The sequence below is a fragment of the Acomys minous genome, assembly GCF_964271855.1.
Source record: "Acomys minous genome assembly, chromosome: 12".
Classification (NCBI taxonomy): domain Eukaryota; kingdom Metazoa; phylum Chordata; class Mammalia; order Rodentia; family Muridae; genus Acomys; species Acomys minous.
The window spans coordinates 107,688,193-107,706,784 of record NC_140493.1 but is presented as its reverse complement, the minus strand read 5'-3'; the positions used below and the strand labels follow the sequence as shown (position 1 = coordinate 107,706,784).

General features: G+C 48.4%; 1 protein-coding gene and 1 long non-coding RNA gene across 6 annotated transcripts in view; one reads left to right on the top strand and one right to left on the bottom strand.

Annotated features, from left to right (window-relative positions):
- The window catches only part of RECQL5 (RecQ like helicase 5), a 39,247-nt gene that overhangs the window by 6,661 nt on the left and 13,994 nt on the right, over positions 1-18,592 (top strand). For all 5 annotated transcript variants that reach the window (XR_014772767.1, XM_084747807.1, XM_084747808.1 and 2 more), the window contains 3 exons: positions 796-907; positions 2,010-2,172; positions 7,984-8,063. Coding sequence is in view for 4 of the 5 variants with exons in the window: in XM_084747807.1 (XP_084603933.1) it covers positions 796-907; positions 2,010-2,172; positions 7,984-8,063 (355 nt within the window). In the remaining variant the exon portion in view is untranslated. The remainder of the gene's footprint in view (positions 1-795; positions 908-2,009; positions 2,173-7,983; positions 8,064-18,592) is intronic.
- On the bottom strand, positions 11,001-13,192 carry LOC311578119. Its single transcript, XR_014772769.1, has 2 exons — positions 12,307-13,192; positions 11,001-11,499 (listed from the first exon to the last, which is right to left on the bottom strand). It is a non-coding gene; the product is annotated as an uncharacterized lncRNA (long non-coding RNA).

Below are 18,592 nucleotides of genomic sequence, written 5' to 3'. Positions count from 1 at the left end.
AATATCAGCTGGTCTGTTACCTACCTCTAGCTCTCCGTGTATAGCTAAAGTGACTCGCTTAGCCCACTAAAACGAGTCTAGAAACTCCAGAGTTCTTTTTCCTGTCCTGTGCCTACCCAGTATCAGACAAAGAGCTTTTCTTTTATGTGTTTGGTGTTTTGTCTGTAGCCTTGTTTAGACCACTTGTGTGCCTAGTGCCTGCAGAGACCAGAGGAGGGCATTGGATTCTCTAGAATTGGAGTTAAGACAGTTATGACCTGTCATGTGGGTGCTGGGAGTCAAACCCTAGTCCTCTGGAACAGCTGTGCTCTTAACTGTTGAGCCATCGCTCCAGCTCCAGGTGGATTTTTTTTTTTTTTTTTGTGGGCCCAGGTATTTAAAAAAAAAAAATCAACTCTAGACCACAGATTTTTGTGATATAAAGACATAAGTGCTTAGCTCTCACTTTTATTAAACATTCCATTCATGGGATAAGGTGGTTTTTTGTTTGTTTGTTTGTTTGTTTAGTTTTCTGAAACAGGGTCTCACTGTGTAGACCAGAGTGGCTTTGAACTCACATAGATCCTCCTGTCTCTGCTTTCCAAGTACTGGGGTTCAAGGATGCACCACCATGCCTGGCTGGCTAAGTTCCTTTTTAGTTAAGGTTTTATGAGGTTAAGCACCTGGTCCAAGGTTGTATAGACAAGAGGTAAATGGATTCAAGGTATAGGTTAAGTGTCCAGGACATTGTCCAACCCAAGGTGACTCCCCATGAGAAATGTGAGCGTTCCTTGACGACCTTCCCCTCCTTTCCAGGCCTGAAGGCTTCTGATAGGACACAGGTACAGAATGAGTGGATGGAGGAGAAGGTTCCTGTAATTGTCGCAACCATCAGTTTTGGGATGGGAGTGGACAAAGCTAATGTCCGGTAAGCTCAAGTTCTTGCCTTATGCTCTTAGCTGGGGCGTGGCTATAGTGGATTGCCTAGTCCTGTGTACAGAGACCCGAGTCCAGTGCATGCCTAGTGCCCCTGACGAGGGACGCCACCAGGGCAGCACCCAGTGTACAGCCCGGATGCTGACACCCCAGGGAACCTGGCAGCTTGTTATCAGGTTGCCTATTCAGAGTCTGGTTCGCTCTGAGGTAGAACTGCAAGGGCTGGAGTGACGATGTCAGCCTCTACCCTGCGGTAGTCCGAGGTGGACTCTTATCACTCACATCCCTTATTCCTGTTTATTAACACTAGAAGAGCGAGGATGAGGCCAGAAATGACAGGTCTGCAGCTGGAGTTGTAAGTGCTTGTGACTCACTCAACATGGGTGCTACTCACACGAGCGCTACAGTTTTTCACTGCTGAACTCTCTCTCCAGCTTCTGGTCTTTATTTATTGAGATAGGTTTTAACTGTGTATCCCTAGCCGGCCTGTAACTCTCTGTAGAGCAGGCTGGCTTCAAACTCAGATCCACCTGCCTCTGCCTCCTGAGTGCTCTGGTTAAAGGGGTGCACCAACACGCCCAGCCTGTACTTAAGTCTAGTGTTTATTCTGGCCACTGGCTTTCAGGGATTTGGTTTGGTTTCCTTGTTTCTTTTTTGTGTGTGGGTATTTTGCCTACATGTCTGTCTGTGCACCGCTGTTGTGCCTGGTGCCTGTGTCATCCAAAAGAAGGGATTGGATCCCTGTACCTGGAGTTAGAGAAGGCTGGGAGCTGCCGTGTGGGTGCTGGGACCCAAACCCTTTCTCTGGAAGAGCAGCCAGTGCTTTTAAGCATCAAGCCGTCCCCTCAGTTGTGGCTGGCTGTGAGGTTTTTTGGGTTGTTTTGTTTTGTTTTGTTTGTGTTTTGCAGTATTTACTAGAATTTCTCCCTAACTCCGCTGTGGCCTCTAAGTTGGGCTGTTCTGTGGCAGCGAGGCTCCTTGTTGGACCACAGGTGTCTCACCCAGCTGACTCTGACTGTGGGATGCTCCATGAACACTCCTCAATGGAACACTGGGCTCTTCCATCATGTGTCATGTCCTTTTGAATTCCACAGGTTTGTTGCCCACTGGAATATTGCCAAGTCCATGGCTGGCTACTACCAGGAGTCTGGCCGTGCTGGCAGGGATGGGAAACCATCTTGGTGCCGTCTCTATTACTCTAGGAATGACCGAGACCAAGTCAGCTTCCTCATCAGGAAGGAAATAGCCAAACTCCAGGTAAGTCCTGGGCAGTAGAGCCCGTTTTGTGTGAGCCCATCACTCCATTTTATATAGCATACTGAGCCCAGAGAGCGCTCTGTAAGCTTGAGGGGGAATGCCCAAGGGGAAATGCTGTGTAGGGTGAGCAGGCTGCTGGTGACAAGCTGGGTTAGGCTTTGTCAACGCCTAGCTAACCTGAATACCATCGGGTATATGTGCTGTTGAGTGTAGGCAAAATCATTTGTTTTAGTGAGCTCTGTTAAATAAGTGTTTTCCCGTGTTCTCTGGCTTTTCTTTAGCCACTTTGTTTGTTTGTTTCTTTGTTTCATTTTTTTTTCAAGACAGGGTTTCTCTATGTATCCTCGGCTGTCCTGCACTCACTTTGTAGACCAGGCTGGCCTGAAACTCAGAGATCACCTGCCTCTGCCTCCCAAGTGGTGTGATTAAAGTCATACACCGCCATTGCCCAGCACTAAATGCTGGGATTAAATTACCACACCTGGTGTTTTTTTTTTCTTTTTAATTTATATTCTTTGGTGTGGGAGCAGCACTGCATGCATGCATGTGGACGTCAGAGGACAGCTTGCAGGAGTCAGTTCTCTCTTTCCACCACGTAGGTGCTGGAGACGGATCTCAAGTTGTCAGCTTTGATAGCAATCAAACCACATTTACCTGCTCAGACATCTTGTCAGCTCGTATCTCAAGACTTTTTTTTGCTGTTGTTCTGTTTTTGCTTTTCAAGACAGGTTTTCTCTGTTTAGTCTTGGCTGTCCTGGAATTTACTTTATAGTCCAGGTTGGCCTTGAACTCCGGGATCCATCTGCCTCTACCTCCTGAGCTCTGGGATTAAAGGCATACGTCACCGCCACTCAGCATATCTCAAGATTTTTAAAGCAAAAGCCAGCTGGCGTGATGGTGAACACCTGTAATTCTGAACTCAGGAGGCAGAGGCAGGAATATTGAGGGTCAAGATCAACCAAGGTTACAATAGTGAGTTCCAGATCTACCTAGATTTCTTTTATGTTGTTGTTGGTTTTTTGGAGACAGGGCTTCTCAGTCCTGGACTCACTTTGTAGACCAGGCTGCCCTCAAACTTACAGAAATCCATCTTTCTCTGCCTTCCTAGTGCTGGGTTTAAAGGTGTGTGCCACCATGCCCAGCCAACTAGGTTTCATAGCAAGACCTTGTCTCAAAAAATCAAAGGGATTGGGTGTGGTTCATTGGCAGAGCTCATACTGCAAACAAGCAAATAAAACCAGAAACAAGAAACCAAGCCTGGTATTGGGGCGTTAACTTGTCTCAAAAAGGAATAAAATGCCAGTCACTACAGCAGCTTCATAGAGACTTAAGAGAGAGATGGCCCTTGTACACAGGGGGGCTAAGAGTGAGTGATGACACTTGTACACAGGGGGGCTGAGAGTGATGACACTTGTACACAGGGGGGCTGAGAGTGATGACACTTGTACACAGGGAGCTGAGAGTGATAGCACTTGTACATGGGGGAGGGGCCTGAGAGTGATGACACTTGTACACAGGGAGCTGAGAGTGATGGCACTTGTACACAGGGGGGCTGAGAGTGATGGCACTTGTACATGGGGGGGGCTGAGAGTGAGTGATGACACTTGTACTCAGGGAGCTGAGAGTGATGACACTTGTACACAGGGGGGCTGAGAGTGAGTGATGACACTTGTACTCAGGGAGCTGAGAGTGATGGCACTTGCACATGGAAGCTGAACAGAGAGCCACCCTAGGGCTCCCTGGTCACCTATGCTAGCCAATGAAGGTAGTAACCCAGGAAGATACAGCATTGACCTCCCGTGTTCTTGTTGAGTATGAGCAAAGTACATGATATATGTGTATGAAAATGTCACAAATTTGTCACTTTTTATAATCTATCCTAATTTTAAAATATTTATTATTATGAATACAGTGCTCTTCCTGCATGTATTCCTATAGGCCAGAAGAGGGCACCAGATCTCATTGTAGATGGCTGAGAGCTACCATGTGGTTGCTGGGAATTGAACTCAGGACCTCTGGAAGAGCAGAAAGTGCTCTTAACCTCTGAGCCATCTCTCCAGCCCCCAATATATACTAATTTTAAAAAAGAAAAAGGCCCTGGAGAGTGGGCTCAGTGGCTAAGAATACTTGCTGCTCATGCAGAAGAATTGAATTTGTATCTCAGCATCCGTGTCAGGCAGCCCACAGCCACCTATAACTTCACCTCCAAAGCGTCCAGCCTCTTCTGCCTTCCTTAGGCATCTGGACATATCTGTACACGCGTGCGCGCGCGCACACACACACACACACACACACACACACACACACTCTCTCTCTCTCTCTCTCTCTCTCTCTCTCTCTCTCTCTCTCTCTTAAAGTAAAAGTTGCAGATTGATCCCCACTCAAGTGATAAGTAAAGGAGTGAAAAAGCAAATGCAGAAGAGTAAAAAAGACGGGAGAGAGGGCAACAGCAAGTGCAGGTGTCCACTGATGGTCTGGTGTAGTGGTAATCTAGCGCTCAAGAGGCCGGCGCACGAGTTTCCCCAAGTCTTAGGCCAGCCTGTGATACATAAGGAATTCAAGGCCGTCCTGGAAGGTCGACTGAAACTATATCTCAAAAACAAAACTAACATAAGCCAAGAGAAAAGAAAAGGTAAATAGATGTCGGCCTAGATAATCCCAATCTCTAAAGTCATTAAAAAACAAGTGGGGTGAGGAGCTTCAGAGATGGCTCGGTGGCTTCAGTCCCAAGGGATGCAGTGCCCTCTTCTGGTCTCCTTGGGCACTGCATGCACATAGTACACAGAAATAAAGGCAGATAAAACATCCATTCACATGAAAACACACACACACACCTGGGCTGGAAACATGGCTCAGTAGTTAAGGACACTTGTTGCTCTTGCCGAGGACCCAGGTTCAATACCTAGCACCCACATGGCAGGCACATCCATCTGTAATTCCACTCCCAGGGGATCTGATGCCCTTTTCTGTCCTCCATGGGCACCAGGGCTTCATGCTGCACGCAGATATACACACAGGCAAAACACTCAAAAAAAAAAAAGTTGAACAACAACCTGTGCCGGGGAGATGGATCAGAGGGTAAAGTGTTTGTTGTGTAAATGTGAGGAAAAGCCAGAAAGGTAGGTGGGTACTGGCCTGGAGGGAAATCATAGGTGCTGCTGGGCACTGAAGTCTCAAGAAGTTTTTCAAAAATCAAGTTGACCTGACATTTTAGGCTCATGTTGAAATGAATTATTTGTTATGTCAAACATTTGGGGGTGAATTAGTGACACACCGAAATCTAAAGTCAGGGCAAGGAGAAGCAACTGTTTTTCAGAGGAAACAGTGCTGTACCAAAAAGGAAATGTAGCCATGGAAATGTAAAATTGCAATCGTGTGGGTCAGCTTGGAACTGTGTTGACATAGCTATGGTGAGGAAAGGACTGCTAGCACAAGAAATGGCAGTTTGGGGCTAGAGGTACAACTCTGTGGCAGAACTCTTGCCTAACATGTATGGACAAGGCCCAACTTTAATCCCTAGGCCTGCATCAATATTGCTGGGGTTTGAACCAAGTCCGCATATGTGCTAGGCAAGCACAGTGCTTGATCCTCAGCTAACACTCTTAAAACAGCAAGCCAGGAGGAGGCGCTGACGCAGTAATCCCAGCACTCAGGAGGCGGAGGCAGGTGGATCTCTATGAGTTCAAGACCAGCCTGATCTACAAATCAAGTCCAGCACAGCCAAGGCTACACAGAGAAACCTTGTCTCAAAAAAACAAAAGAGAACCTGGGAATGGTGGTGCACACCTATAATCCCAGCACTCGGGAGGCAGAGGCAGGTGGATCGCTGTGAGTTCGAGGCCAGCCTGGTCTACAAATCAAGTCCAGCACAGCCAAGGCTACACAGAAACCTTGTCTCAAAAAAAACAAAAGAGAACCTGGGAGTGGTGGTGCACACCTATAATCCCAGCACTCGGGAGGCAGAGGCAGGTGGATCGCTGTGAGTTCGAGGCCAACGTGGTCTACAACGCAAGTCTAGGACAGCCAAGGCTACACAGAAAAACCTTGTCTCAAAAAACCAAAAAGTAAAAATAAAAATAAAATAAAAAAGAAAGAGAAGAAAAAGCAACGTCAACAAACACTGGGCTGGAGAGAGAGCTAGTAGTCAGGAGTGCTGGCTGCTCCTGCAGAAGACCCAGGTTTGATTCCTAGCACCCACATGGCAGCCCACAGCCGTTTGTAACTTCACTTTCTGGGAAACTTAACTTACTGTTTTTATGTACCTGTGTGTCTTGCCTGCATGGGTGCCTGTTTTGTCTGTTCCAGGCCAGAAGAGGCCATCAGCTCCCTTGGAACTAGGGTTACAGATGGCTGTGAGATACCATGCGGGTGCTGGCAACTGGACTTTGGTCCTCTACAATAGCAGCAAGAGCTTTCAACCACTGAGCCATCTCTTTGACCCCTGCCCCTCCACACTTTTTTAAAAAAGATGAGCATACAAAGTAATGAGTTTGTTATTACTTCTTCACACATGCAGGTCATAGACTTTACTTTATATTCTTTTTTTTTTTTTTTTTTTTTTTTTTTTTTTTGGTTTTTCGAGACAGGGTCTCTCTATGTAGCCTTGGCTGTCTTGGACTCGCTTTGTAGACCAGGCTGGCCTCGAACTCAGAGATCCACCTGCCTCTGCCTCCTGAATGCTGGGGTTAAAGGCGAGCGCCACCACGCCCGGCTTGGTTTATATCCTTAGTGCTCTTTATTGTTGCCTCTCCCCATGAAATGTGCATTTGTGTGTGTGTTGGGGGAAGAATGACCTAAAAGCAAAAAGTCAGTATTGTCTCAGATACCTATTTTCTGCTTGGTTGGTTGGTTGGTTGAGACCAGCTTTTTCTGTTTAGCCCATGCTCTCCTGGAACTCACAGTGTAGACCATGCTGGCCTGAAACTCAGGGATCTGTTTGCCTCTGCCTAAGTGCTGAGATTAAAGATGTGTAACACCACCACCTGCCTTGTTTTCTAGATTAAAAAAAAAAATTAAATCCGGATATTTATGAGTGCTTACTTGCGTGTATGTACATGCACCACACGGCCTGGTGCCCAAGGAGTTCAGAAGGGGGCTGGCTCTCCTAGAACTGAGGTTACAGGTGGTTACAGGTCACACACCATGTGGGGCTGGGAGCTACTGCTGCTCTTGGCCGCTGAACCATCTCTCCAAGCCTAAGTTGAGAATTTTTTTCCTTATATTTATTTATTGTGTGAACACAAATGTGCATGTGCCACTGTGCACTCGTGGAGGTCAGAGAACAACTTGAGCTCTCTCCTTACCCCGTGTGGGTCCTGGGGTTTGAACTCAAGTCGTCAGGCTGTAGCAGGTACCTTTACCCAGTAAGCTAGCTCTCTAACCCTAAATTTGTAATTTTTTAAAAAGAAGTTTTTAGCAAATAGATATAGAAGAGGCCAGTATAGAGGCCAATAATGCATAATCTTACCTGATCGGGCCTAGCAGCTTAGTCTACCTCTGGTGTGTACTTTAGCATGTATGCTCACTCATCAGGACCCAAAGCTTGTGCATGTATTTACTGTTGAGAACATGGATAGGATCATAATTTCCCAAATGTCAGTCCAGGGCCCTTGGCACGAGAATCACCTGAGGGCCTTTTTGGAATGGCAGCTCTCAAAAGCTCCTATCCGGAAAGTCCAGCTCAGTGGTCAGGCCTAGGGGCACTGCGTGGCAATGGCGTCAGTGCTGCCCTTCGCGCTTTTCTCCTTCTTTACTTACTGCGATAACCCTTTCTATGGCTCTGGAGGACTAAGTGGTCTTGTCTCTCTCCAGGAGAAGAGAGGGAACAAAGCGTCAGATAAAGCCTCCCTGCTAGCCTTTGATGCCCTGGTGACCTTCTGTGAAGAACTGGGGTAAGTGGGCTAGGGACATGGTGTAGCTCGGCAGCAGAGCATTTGTCTAGCAGGTGCAGGACCCTGTGGTGAATGAATCCCAGCATCGCCTCCCTGCTCCTCAAAGGGAGAAAAGCCAATGGCTTTATGTTGGGTGTGGGACAGTGTCAGGTCACTCTCTCTTCCGGCAACCATTACTTTACCAACTGGCCCTTGGGCCACCGAGGGACCCCTGCTTGCAAAGCTCATATTTCAAGCAGTGTGGAAGTCAGGGCCTTTCCTTTTTCCTTCTGGAGGCTGCTGAGACTCTGGCTTTCATGTGTGAGGCCTTGTTCCTCATTGCGGTTCTCATGTGCTGCTCGGCCTGCTTCGTGGCTGACTCTGTGAGCAGTGCACTCCGCGCTGCTGTGGCCAGCTCCCCCAGCCCTCGGCCGCTCAGCTGCCTCTCCTGACCACTTGCTTCAGCTCATGCTGCTTTGCTTACTTTTGAGATGGGGTCTCGTGTGACCTAGGTTGCCTCCAGCTTGCCATGTGTCACAGGCTGGCCTTTGACTGCCTCCACCTCCCAAGCGTATGTGTCACCACACCTGACGAGCTGTTCTCTCTCTTACACAGAGCCCAGGCAGAAGCTTGGGGCCACTCATCTCTGGTGGTAGTGGTTGGGGTGTCACAAGCTTTTCTAACAAAACACCAGCCTACTTATGTGGAACCTACTATTTTGCCTACATCTGTGGCAACGTGATGTAAGCTATGGACCAGCCATGGAAAAAGCCTGTTAGCTGCTGCTCAGTGATAGCTTGTGCCGCCTGGGGATGTGAAGGATGCCCAAGGGGAGTCAGTGTATGTGGAAAACTACATTCATTCCCCTGTGTGGGAAAATCCCGAGAGCTGATGCACAGACGTGATTGCCTCAGGCTTCGAGATGAATAAGTCAAGACAGGTCACAGTCACAAAACCCAAGACAGGAACTGCTAAAGTTGGGCTTCTTGGTCATCACAGTGGGTATGCTCATTTCATACGTGTGTCACCTTGGGTTTTGCAAGACTAGCGTCTTTGGGGAAGAGGGGCTGGCTGTTTTGTGGTGCCGAGGAGCTGGCACGTTATACAAGCCCTCTACTGTTGAGTTCCACTCCTGCCCCAAACGTCATCTTGAAGCAGCCGCTGGTGACTAAGCACACAGCCTACAAGTGTGTTAGGCCCTCCTGCAGTGGGGGAGCGGGCCTGCGTATTTGGGGCCCACATTTGGAGTCTCATCTTCCTCCTACTCGTTGATTGAAGCATTTCCTTCTAGAAATGGCATCTCTAATTTAGTCTCTGTGGCAGGATCACATGCCAAAAAGTGGTGAGTTGCTGTACCAGGCCCACCCTTGGTTAAGGCCTGCCACCAGATCCTTTCCTGCCACTGGTACATGAACGTGCTAAATTCAGCCTCCTCGGGCTCTGAGCAGAGCTCTTTGTGGTAAGCAATGAAAGGACCAAGTGTTGCTGCTGGTTGTCGGTCTCCTCTGCAAAAAACCTTAGCTGTGCCTGCCTGAGACTAGAGTGCTAAAGCCTGCCAGGCCACAGAACAGGTCCTCCTTGGGCCCTCTCTGCCTTTCTCAGTGCCTTGATTGGCCAGTTGCAGGGTGAACATCTGTGGGGCCAAGACGTCCAGGTGATGCATCCACACTAAGAGTGAGGATCTGAAGGTCAGGATTCCCAGGTCTCTGGTGGAGCAGACCTTGCTGGCACGTCTGTCCCCACTGTGCTTTAAGTGGAAGAGAGTGTTTACTGTGTGGTCAGGGTCTGGCACGAAGGAAGAAAACCCCTTTCAACAGATGGCTGTTCCTTTTCTAAGAATAGTTCTGGTTTGAGGCAGACGTTGAGGTGACTGTTCCCATCAGCGTCCCTAAAGCAGGCACCTGGCAGGGGGGGACAAGACCAGTGAGGTGAGCTCAGCTGACGTGGGTGCATTTCTAAAAGGAAGCTGCTGGAGAGGCTGGGTGTGTAGGGTGGGCTTTGGGCAGTGGGCTGGGTATCCAGCACAGAAAAGGTATGCAGGTCCATTACAAATGAGGCCAGGGTGGGGAGCCAGTGGCTTTTGTCTTGTCTCTGCCGTGTAGTCATTTTCTCTGATCTGCAGCCATGAAGGAGCCTATTCATGGCAGGACTTTAAGCTTGTAGTTATTAGGGTTGAAATAAGTCTGGGCATTTTAAGCTGCAAGAGCAGCTTTTCCTTCTGGCCTGTGTAGACTGTCTTGTGGGCGCTCTGGACTGAGTGACTCTACTGCTCAGCATCTTCCAGTCTGTCCATGTGTGTGCTCACTCGTTCATCCGTCTGTCAGGCACACCAAGAGTAGGGCTTGTCTCGTTGGGAAATACAGAATTATGTATGTAAAAATATGTAAGTGCTCATGAATGGGTTTTGAAGGAAAAGCACATTTTTTTTTCTTTGTAAAAATTTTGTGTGTGGGTGTTTTGCCTAATATATGATTGTACCAACCACATGTGTGCCAGGGCATCAGTTCCCCTGGAACTGGGTGCTAGGGATGGACCCAGGTCTCGTACAGAGCTACCGGTGCTCTTAACTGCTGAGCCAGCTCCCAGCCCCTTACAGTGTTGCTTTGAGAGTAACAGAATTGCCCTGCCCCAGTCTCTGGGGTCAGAGTCGGGGGGATTTAATTGAAAAGGGGGTTTAGACTGAGATCTGAAGGACAAGGAAGCACTGTGACTCGGGCCACGGAGTGTGACGTGTACGAAATAAAGTATTCTAGTCACGGAGAATATATACAAAGCCTCCAGGCTGGAGCCACAGAGCAGTTTGGGAGCTGAAGGTTCTGTTGTGAACCTAGGGTTGGGCATACATCAAGCAGTGGTGCTTACAGGGCCAGATCCCTGGAGGCTTTGCATGCCTTGGTGAAGTGTGCTAGAGAAGCTATTCAGAGAACCATGTCTGTGTAGAAAATGAGCTCACCATAGTGGATTTGACAGGGAATTTTTACTTCGTCTGACATTTTGTGTCCTTCTCGTCAAGGACTTGTAAACTCCTGCACGGGCAGGAGCACGCACTAGAGGACCTTGTTAGCCATCGATGCGCTCAGCTGAGGGCAGCAGAGCCTCTCCATGTGCTCACCAGCTGCTGGCAGGGTGGAAGAGCCAGAAAGGCTGACAACCCCTAAGCCAGAGCCAGTGACTCCCGTAGAGTTTTTTCTTGAGCCGGAAGACTGGAGAGCCCACTGCTGGCGGGGTGAGCAGGTCAGCCCATCCTTCCCTGCTGCCTTCTAGGCCCTGGGGAGTCAGGCCACTCCTCTTCACACACGGTCTTCTCCACAGCCGTAAACACAATAGCAAATATGATGAAAATCAGGACCATGGAGATGAATAAGCCAATCACTATCAAGCCCCCCATGTCCCAGGGGTTATTCCGGAAGTCATCCTTCTGGAAGGTCTTTGGGATTACCATTTGGCTCGTGAAAATCTGGAAGAGAGGAGACAGAGGCCCTGAGTGCAGAGAGCTCTGAAGGTCTTGTCCCCGGCAGTGCTCTCTATGTTTCCCTGGACCTCTGTGCAGTTGCATTGAACAGCTGGACACATCTGGCTAGCCAACACTGAGGGTGGTGAGTTTTGGATTCGAAGTCTCTAGTATCAACAAATGGCATTTCCTGCTTAGAGCTTCGGGGGCCACCTCCGGAGTCTCTTTCAGGTTTACTCCTGAACAACTCTGGTCTCTCCCACCCTGGAGGCCTTCCTAGTAGAACCTAAAATGTGCCCTGCAGCTCTCCCTGTTCTTAGTGTCCCAGTTGGGAGGTGTTTGGGAGGCAGTTGAGAGATTGGTCTAGGAGTCCTGCTGGGGAGGACGGTGCGCTTAGGTCTCCTCAGAATGTTCAATTCCTGCTTGAGCCCAGGAATTCCAGGCCAACTGGGAACAGCAAAGCCCTGTCTCAAAGGGAAAAAAAGGTAGTGGGGCTGGAGGGATGGCTCAACAGGTGGGAGCGCTGGCTGCTCTTGCAGAGGACCTACATTCAGTTCCTAGCACCATCGTCTATAATGTCAGTTCCAGGGCCTTGGAGGGTACCAGGAATGCATGTATGTACATACACACATGAAGGAAGAACACACACACAAATCTTAAAAAATAAAATAAAATAAAAAGTGGTGGCGGTGGACAGGAACAAAGTATAGTTGAGGCAGTCAGTGTCCTTGGACACAGCTAAAACGGGAAGCCATAACTAAAAGTGCAGCTGGAGTCAGGGCTGCAGCCAGCTGAGAAGAAGAAAGACATTACCTGGTTCTTCTGCTAATAGTCCTATGTCTTAGGAAGGCAAGGCAGGTCAGGGTTGTCCTTCAGGCCTCACACTTGGAGTTCCTGGGTGGGAGAGGCTGCCACAGCTGTGCCCCAACTCAAAGAAATGACTGTTGGCAGCCCAGCGCATTGCCAGATAGCTCTGACCACACCTTTGTTGCCGCCACCAGAGCAAACAGAGGTGGGCTAGACTGGTTGCCTGGCAACTCCCACTCCCTTCCTCATTCCCTTCCTCAGTGTTCTGCTCTTCTGTGATGGCATTGCAGGGATACTCAGGACACAGTTGCAGGAGTTGTCCTGAAGGGAAGTCAGACTGGGCCAGGATGAGGAAAGAGACTGGGTGTGTGCCCAGGCCACCTGTCCACCTCGCCTGTGTGAGCTGGGCCTTAGTTCTCCATCTAGATGACCTCTCAGAACCTAGCCGGGAAGGCATTTCTTACTGTGGTTTGGGCGAATGATTAACTGCGTTAGTTTCTGGGTGGGGGTGGGGTGCTTATCCCTGTCGGAGGCGTGGCCTCAGCTGTTTGTGTGGCTGCTGCTTACTTTGGGTTAGAGAGAAGAGCTGGGAGGAGGGAATTAACCATGCATGCCTTGCTTGAAACAGTAGCCACTGTTGACTCCTTAAAGCTTAGGCCTGCCAGGCTTTGCATCCCACCATAAGGTGAGGCAGGCTTTTCCCTCCAGCAGGGCTTGCGTTCTAGTCCACAGCTCGTGAATCCTGCTGTTAGGGTTCTGGGAGGCGCCCTCTTATATCAGTTCCTGGGATGCCAGGGTATCTGTTGTCCTCATTCTCCCAGGATGACTCTTCTGGTACAGCCTGGAGCGGCTGACAGTAATGAGCAAGTTTAGGAATGTGCTGTTCACTGTCAGCTCACCTGTTTCTTTCCATTTCCTTGTGTAACACTTGCTGACTTCCTGGCCTGCCAAATGCACACAGCCAGCAGGCTGGTCTCTGGCACACCCTGGTGCTTGTGTGCCCATCAGTTAAGTCAGGCTCTTATCAGGACTCAGTTGTTTGCTCCCAAATGGGCTTATGGAACTTTTGCTTGTTTCCATGGTTACAGAATTAAACAGATGAGGCAGTGATGATATCCACAACCCCAATTTTACAGATAGAGAGCAGACATAGAGGTTAAGCAGCGTAAGGCTGTGCAACTGGTCCAGTTGAGTTTTGGAGCCAGCTGTACAGACTGAGCTCTCAGGCCCTGGACCTCAGAGCAGACACACAGCTGTTGTCCCTATTAATACCTATTGGCCACTCTGGTATCACTCCATAGCCCATCAAAAGAAGTACAAAGAGCTAAACTTGGGGACTGGCAAGATGGCTCAGAGGATAAGAGCACTGTCTGCTCTTCCAGAGGTCCTGAGTTCAATTCCCAGCAACCACATGGTAGCTCACAACCATCTATAATGTGATCTGATGCCCTCTTCTGGCCTGCAGGTGTACATGTAGGCAGAGCACTGTATAAATAATAAATAAATCTTTTTAAAAAAAAAAAAGAGCTAAACTTTGGGCACATTTTGTAAAAGTCATGACATTAAAAATTCTTACACATTTTGTGTATGTTTATACCATGGCTCATGTGTGGAGAGGTTAGTGGACAGCTTGTGGAAATAGGATGTCCAACCTGTGGGTTTTAGGGACTGAATTCAGGTCCTCAGGTGTAGTGGCAAGTGCCACCCACTGAGCCATCTTGCTGGCCCCTCTCTGGTGACATTTTGCACTCAGGTTTTGTTTGTTTTTTGCAAGTGTGTTCACACTCCTTCTCTAATAAAACAAGAACTACAAGATAAAGGCTAAAGCAGAGGTAGTCAGCAGCCCATCCACAGAGAGATAACATGCACGCACGCACGCATACACGCACCTATCTGTCCCCATCTTGGAGTTGCATAGGCTGGAGAGATGGTTCAGATGCTCGGAGCACTTGTTGCTTTTCAGACGACCCTGGTTGAGTGCCTAGCACTCGGGTGACCACAACTGCCTCTAATTCTCGTTTCAGGACACCCAGCACATTGGGCTGGCCTCTGAAGGCACCAAGCATTCACACATATAACTAATAAATCTTTAAAAATATAAAAGAAAACCCTGCTAGTCATGGTGGCACAGTCCAGAATTCAGGAGTTAGAGACAGGTGGTCGTCTGTGATTTTGAGGCCAGACTGATACACATAGTGAATGCCAGGCAAACCAGCAAGAGATAGTGAGACCCTGTCTCAAGACATCAAAAACCCCAGATATGTAGAGAGAATATATCATTCATAGGAAAGTTGCTTTGTCTAGCTTCTTAAAATATTTTTCTTTTGGGCTGGAGAGATGGCTCAGAGGTTAAGAGCACTGGCTGGTCTTCCAGAAGTCCTGAACTCAAGTCCCAGCAACCACATGGTAACTTACAACCATCTATAATAGGGATCTGTTGTCCTCTTCTGGCCTGCAGGCACATAGCAGGCAGAACATTGTATACATAATAAATAAATACATCTTTTAAAAATATTTTTATTTTGTGTGTGTGCATGTGCACACTTTCCTGCATGTGTGCACACTTTCCTGCATGTGTATCTATAAAGATGTTGGGTTCCCTAAAACAAAGGCTGAGTTGTGATCTGCCATGTAGTGCTGGGAATTGAACCTAAGTCCTTGGAAGAGCAATTGGTGCTCTAACCACTGAGCCATCTCTCTTGCTCTTGTCTAGTTTAACTAACTACTGTACACATGTAGATCCATTGTCTCGGTCACTGTGAAGACTCGAGGATGCTGCTGGCAAAAAAAAGACTTGAGTTAGGGACAGCATTCTATGGCATGGAAGAGGGCCAAAGCGGAGGAAAACATCTCTATGACAAAATTAATTTGTGTATATAATTTATAGTGCTCATTTGTGTCATGATTTTTGTCACAAATTGCTCCAAAAAGAGTAGTATTTAACAAAACTTGTCTGTACTCTGTCAGGTGTTGCTGCTGTGTTTCTTGCCTTGGTTTTGTAATGAGGCAGAAGCACAGGCAGTGAGGCACCCAGGTCTCACCCTTCTGAGGAGTGAAGACAGATGCTGGTAGGGTAGAGGCCATGTGAGAGGGCGAGCCATGCAGAGGCTGGTGAGACCACTGTGGTGGCCTCTCTGCACTGAGGTGGCATAGACAGTTTGATGCAGCCTGCTGCACACAGCTTCTGTGGTCACCAGCTGTCTTTTGACAGCCCAGGTCAGCAGTGACTATTTCTGTTCCCACAGTGGAAAGCTTCTGTCTCCTCCCCAGCGAAGGTGAGCTGGGATGGGCAGCTGCTGTTGCTTATCTCATAGGATGTCCTAGCACAGCGCAGGAAGGTGCAAACCAACTGGCTGGCGTGTGCTATGTCCAGGGTTGCCCATGTTCCCCACTAGTCCGCAGCTGGACCAAGAACCAGAGTCTTTTCTAGCAAAGAAAGGGCCTCCGTCTTAGCCTATTCCTGTTGCTAATGGACTCCTGCTTACGGAAGAGTCTAGAAGGAACTGGGCTGCTGTTCCTGAACCAAGTGTTTGCAGTGGCCTCCAGCCTGCAGGGCTGGGAGTGAAGAGTTGAGGGTTTCCAGTCCTTCCCTGCTCCTGGCATTGGTTAGGTTACCACCCACTCCCAGAAGCAATCTGAGGCAGAGCCTGGGTGTGGGGTGTAGGGCTGGTTAATGGAGAAAATGGAGTCAGAAGTTTCTGTCTTGTGTCCCAGAGGCCTTGATTCCTAGGTGTGGTGAGCAGGGGCTCTGGAGCCAGGCAGGCTGGCTTTGCCACTTCTCAGCTGGCTGGACAAATTACCTACTGTCACTCAGACTGACCTTCCCCTTCTGTCAGTGGGGACAGTGACAGCATCACAGCATGGAGATAGTTGAATGAACCTATCCGCAGTGAAATGCTCAGACAAGAGCAGGGTATGGTGGAGCATGCCTGAAATTCCAGCACTCCAGCCGTGAGTTAGGTGCCAAAGCATTCCGCATCTTGAGTTCCGGCTAGGGCTACTTAGCGTGTTTAAAAAAGAAACAAGGGCTAGAGAGATGGCTCAGTGGTTAAAAGCACCAGCCGCTCAGAGGACCCGGGTTCAGTTCCCAGCACCCAGCACCCGGCAACTCACAACTGTCTGTGACTCCAGTTCCAGGGGATCCAACACCCTCTCACAGACACACATGCAGGCAAAACATCAATTGTACATAAAAATTCTTGAGTTTGAGGCCAGCCTGGTCTACAGAGTTCCAGGATAGCCAGCGCTATACAGAGAAACCCTGTCTGGAAACAAAAACAAAAAAGAAAAGAAAAACCCAAGACAAACTAGGTACATCACCTATAATCCTCACACTTGAGAGGCTAAGGTAAGGGCATCAATGAATTGGAGCCTAGCATAAGACAACCTCCAGAGCCTGGGCCGTGGCTCAGTGGTAGAGCCCTTGCCTAGTGCGCACAGTCTTCTGGGCTTCATTCCCAGAACATAAAAAAATTCTTTTTTTTTTTAATTATTTATTATTATGTATACAGTGCTCTGCCCTCATGTATACCTACAGGCCAAAGAAGGAACCTGATCACATTACATAGATGGTTTAAGTCACCATGTGGTTGCTGGGAATTGAACTCAGGACCAATGAGTTCAGTCAGTGCTCTTAACCTCTGAGCCATCTTTTCAGCCCTCTATAAAAAATTCTTAAAGGTAACACTTGGAGCCAGGCACAGTGGCACACACTTGTAATCCCAGCACTCTAGGAGGCAGAGGCAGGTGGATCTCTGGCAGTTCAAGGCCAGCCTGGTCTACAAAGCGAGTCCAGGACAGCCAAGGCTACACAGAGAATCCTTGTCTCCAAACAACAACCACCACAAAAAATAAATAAATAAGGCTAACACTCAGTGTGAACTAGGTCTCTGAATGTTAGCTGTCTGTATTATCATCACTCAGATTCTGTTGTTGTTGGGTTTTTTGTTTGTTTTGTTTTTGAGAAAGGGTCTTACGTAGCTCTGGTCCACCTGCTCTGTTTTTGTGTGCTGGGATTAAATGCATGTTAAACTTGAATCCCAATTTTTAGGGGCCCAGGATAGGTGGATTCTTAGATCTTTCTTTCTTTCTTTCTTTCTTTCTTTCTTTCTTTTCTTTCTTTCTTTCTTTCTTTCTTTCTTTCTTTCTTTCTTTCTTTCTTTCTGCTCCCTTTCTGGGACTTCAAGAACCCAAACCCGTCAGGCAAGTCTATGGGTACCAGATAGTCCAGCCAGCCAGTGAGATCTCCTGTCGGCCTGTCCCTGCCTGTATGGTCTGGATTGTCAGCTAGAGGTGTCAGCTGACTGTGACCTGTCCGCAAGGCAGGCAAAGCTCTGCTCCCAAAAGCAGAGTGTGTGCTGCAGACTTGAGTGACAAGGTGAGTAATTGGAGCTCAGTTCTGGCCCTGTTGACCCCTGTGGAGACTCTGTCTGTCCCCCACCCCGTGTTTAGGTTCGTAGCTGTATATCTGGAAGAAAGTACCCTGCAGGGAAGGAAGTGGTTTAGAGGCGCCTTTAAAAAAAAAAAAAAAGATACCATTCTATGGGCTAGAGTGATGGCTCAATGGTTAAGAGCACTGTCTGCTCTTTCAAAGGGCCTGGATTCAATTCCCAGCACCCACATAGCAACTCACAACTGTCTGTACTATAAGTTAAAAATAAATAAATAAATAAAATGTATTTAAACAGGTCCATTGTGCCCTGGGTCAGCTCCCATTTAGAGGGGCAAATAATGACACTTCATAATTCCGGAGCATGTGACACATGTCCGTCTCTGGGTTAGACTCAGGCCGTGTGACACATGTCTGGCTCTGGGTTAGACTCGGGCCATGTGACGCATGTCCGGCTCTGGGTGAGACTTGGGCCATCTTGCTCTGTTCTCCCAGCATATCCCAGGAAGCAGGTGCCACCATTAATCATCTCACCACAGGGAAACCTAGCTAAGAGGACTGGGTCACAAAGCTGGCAAGTGTCAGCTGAGGGCGTACAGGGACAGGACAGAGGGTCACAGGGTTCAAGTGTGATAGACAACAGTAGCCCTTACCTTTCTTCAACTGCAGAAAATCGGGTTCACTGACCTGAGGCTGCTAGTGTGAGGTATCCAGACGGAAGTTAGGACAGCAGGAAATGTTGAGAGGCATTCCTGGGCCTGCTCTAGGGCAACAACCTATCACTCAACAGAGTGGACGCTGGAAGCCAGCACTTAGCAGATGATGTAAAATAGGAATGTTGCACGTGTCCCTACCTTGGTTCCATGGCCCTGGTGTCTGTGTGTCATTTCTTCCTGTGATTTT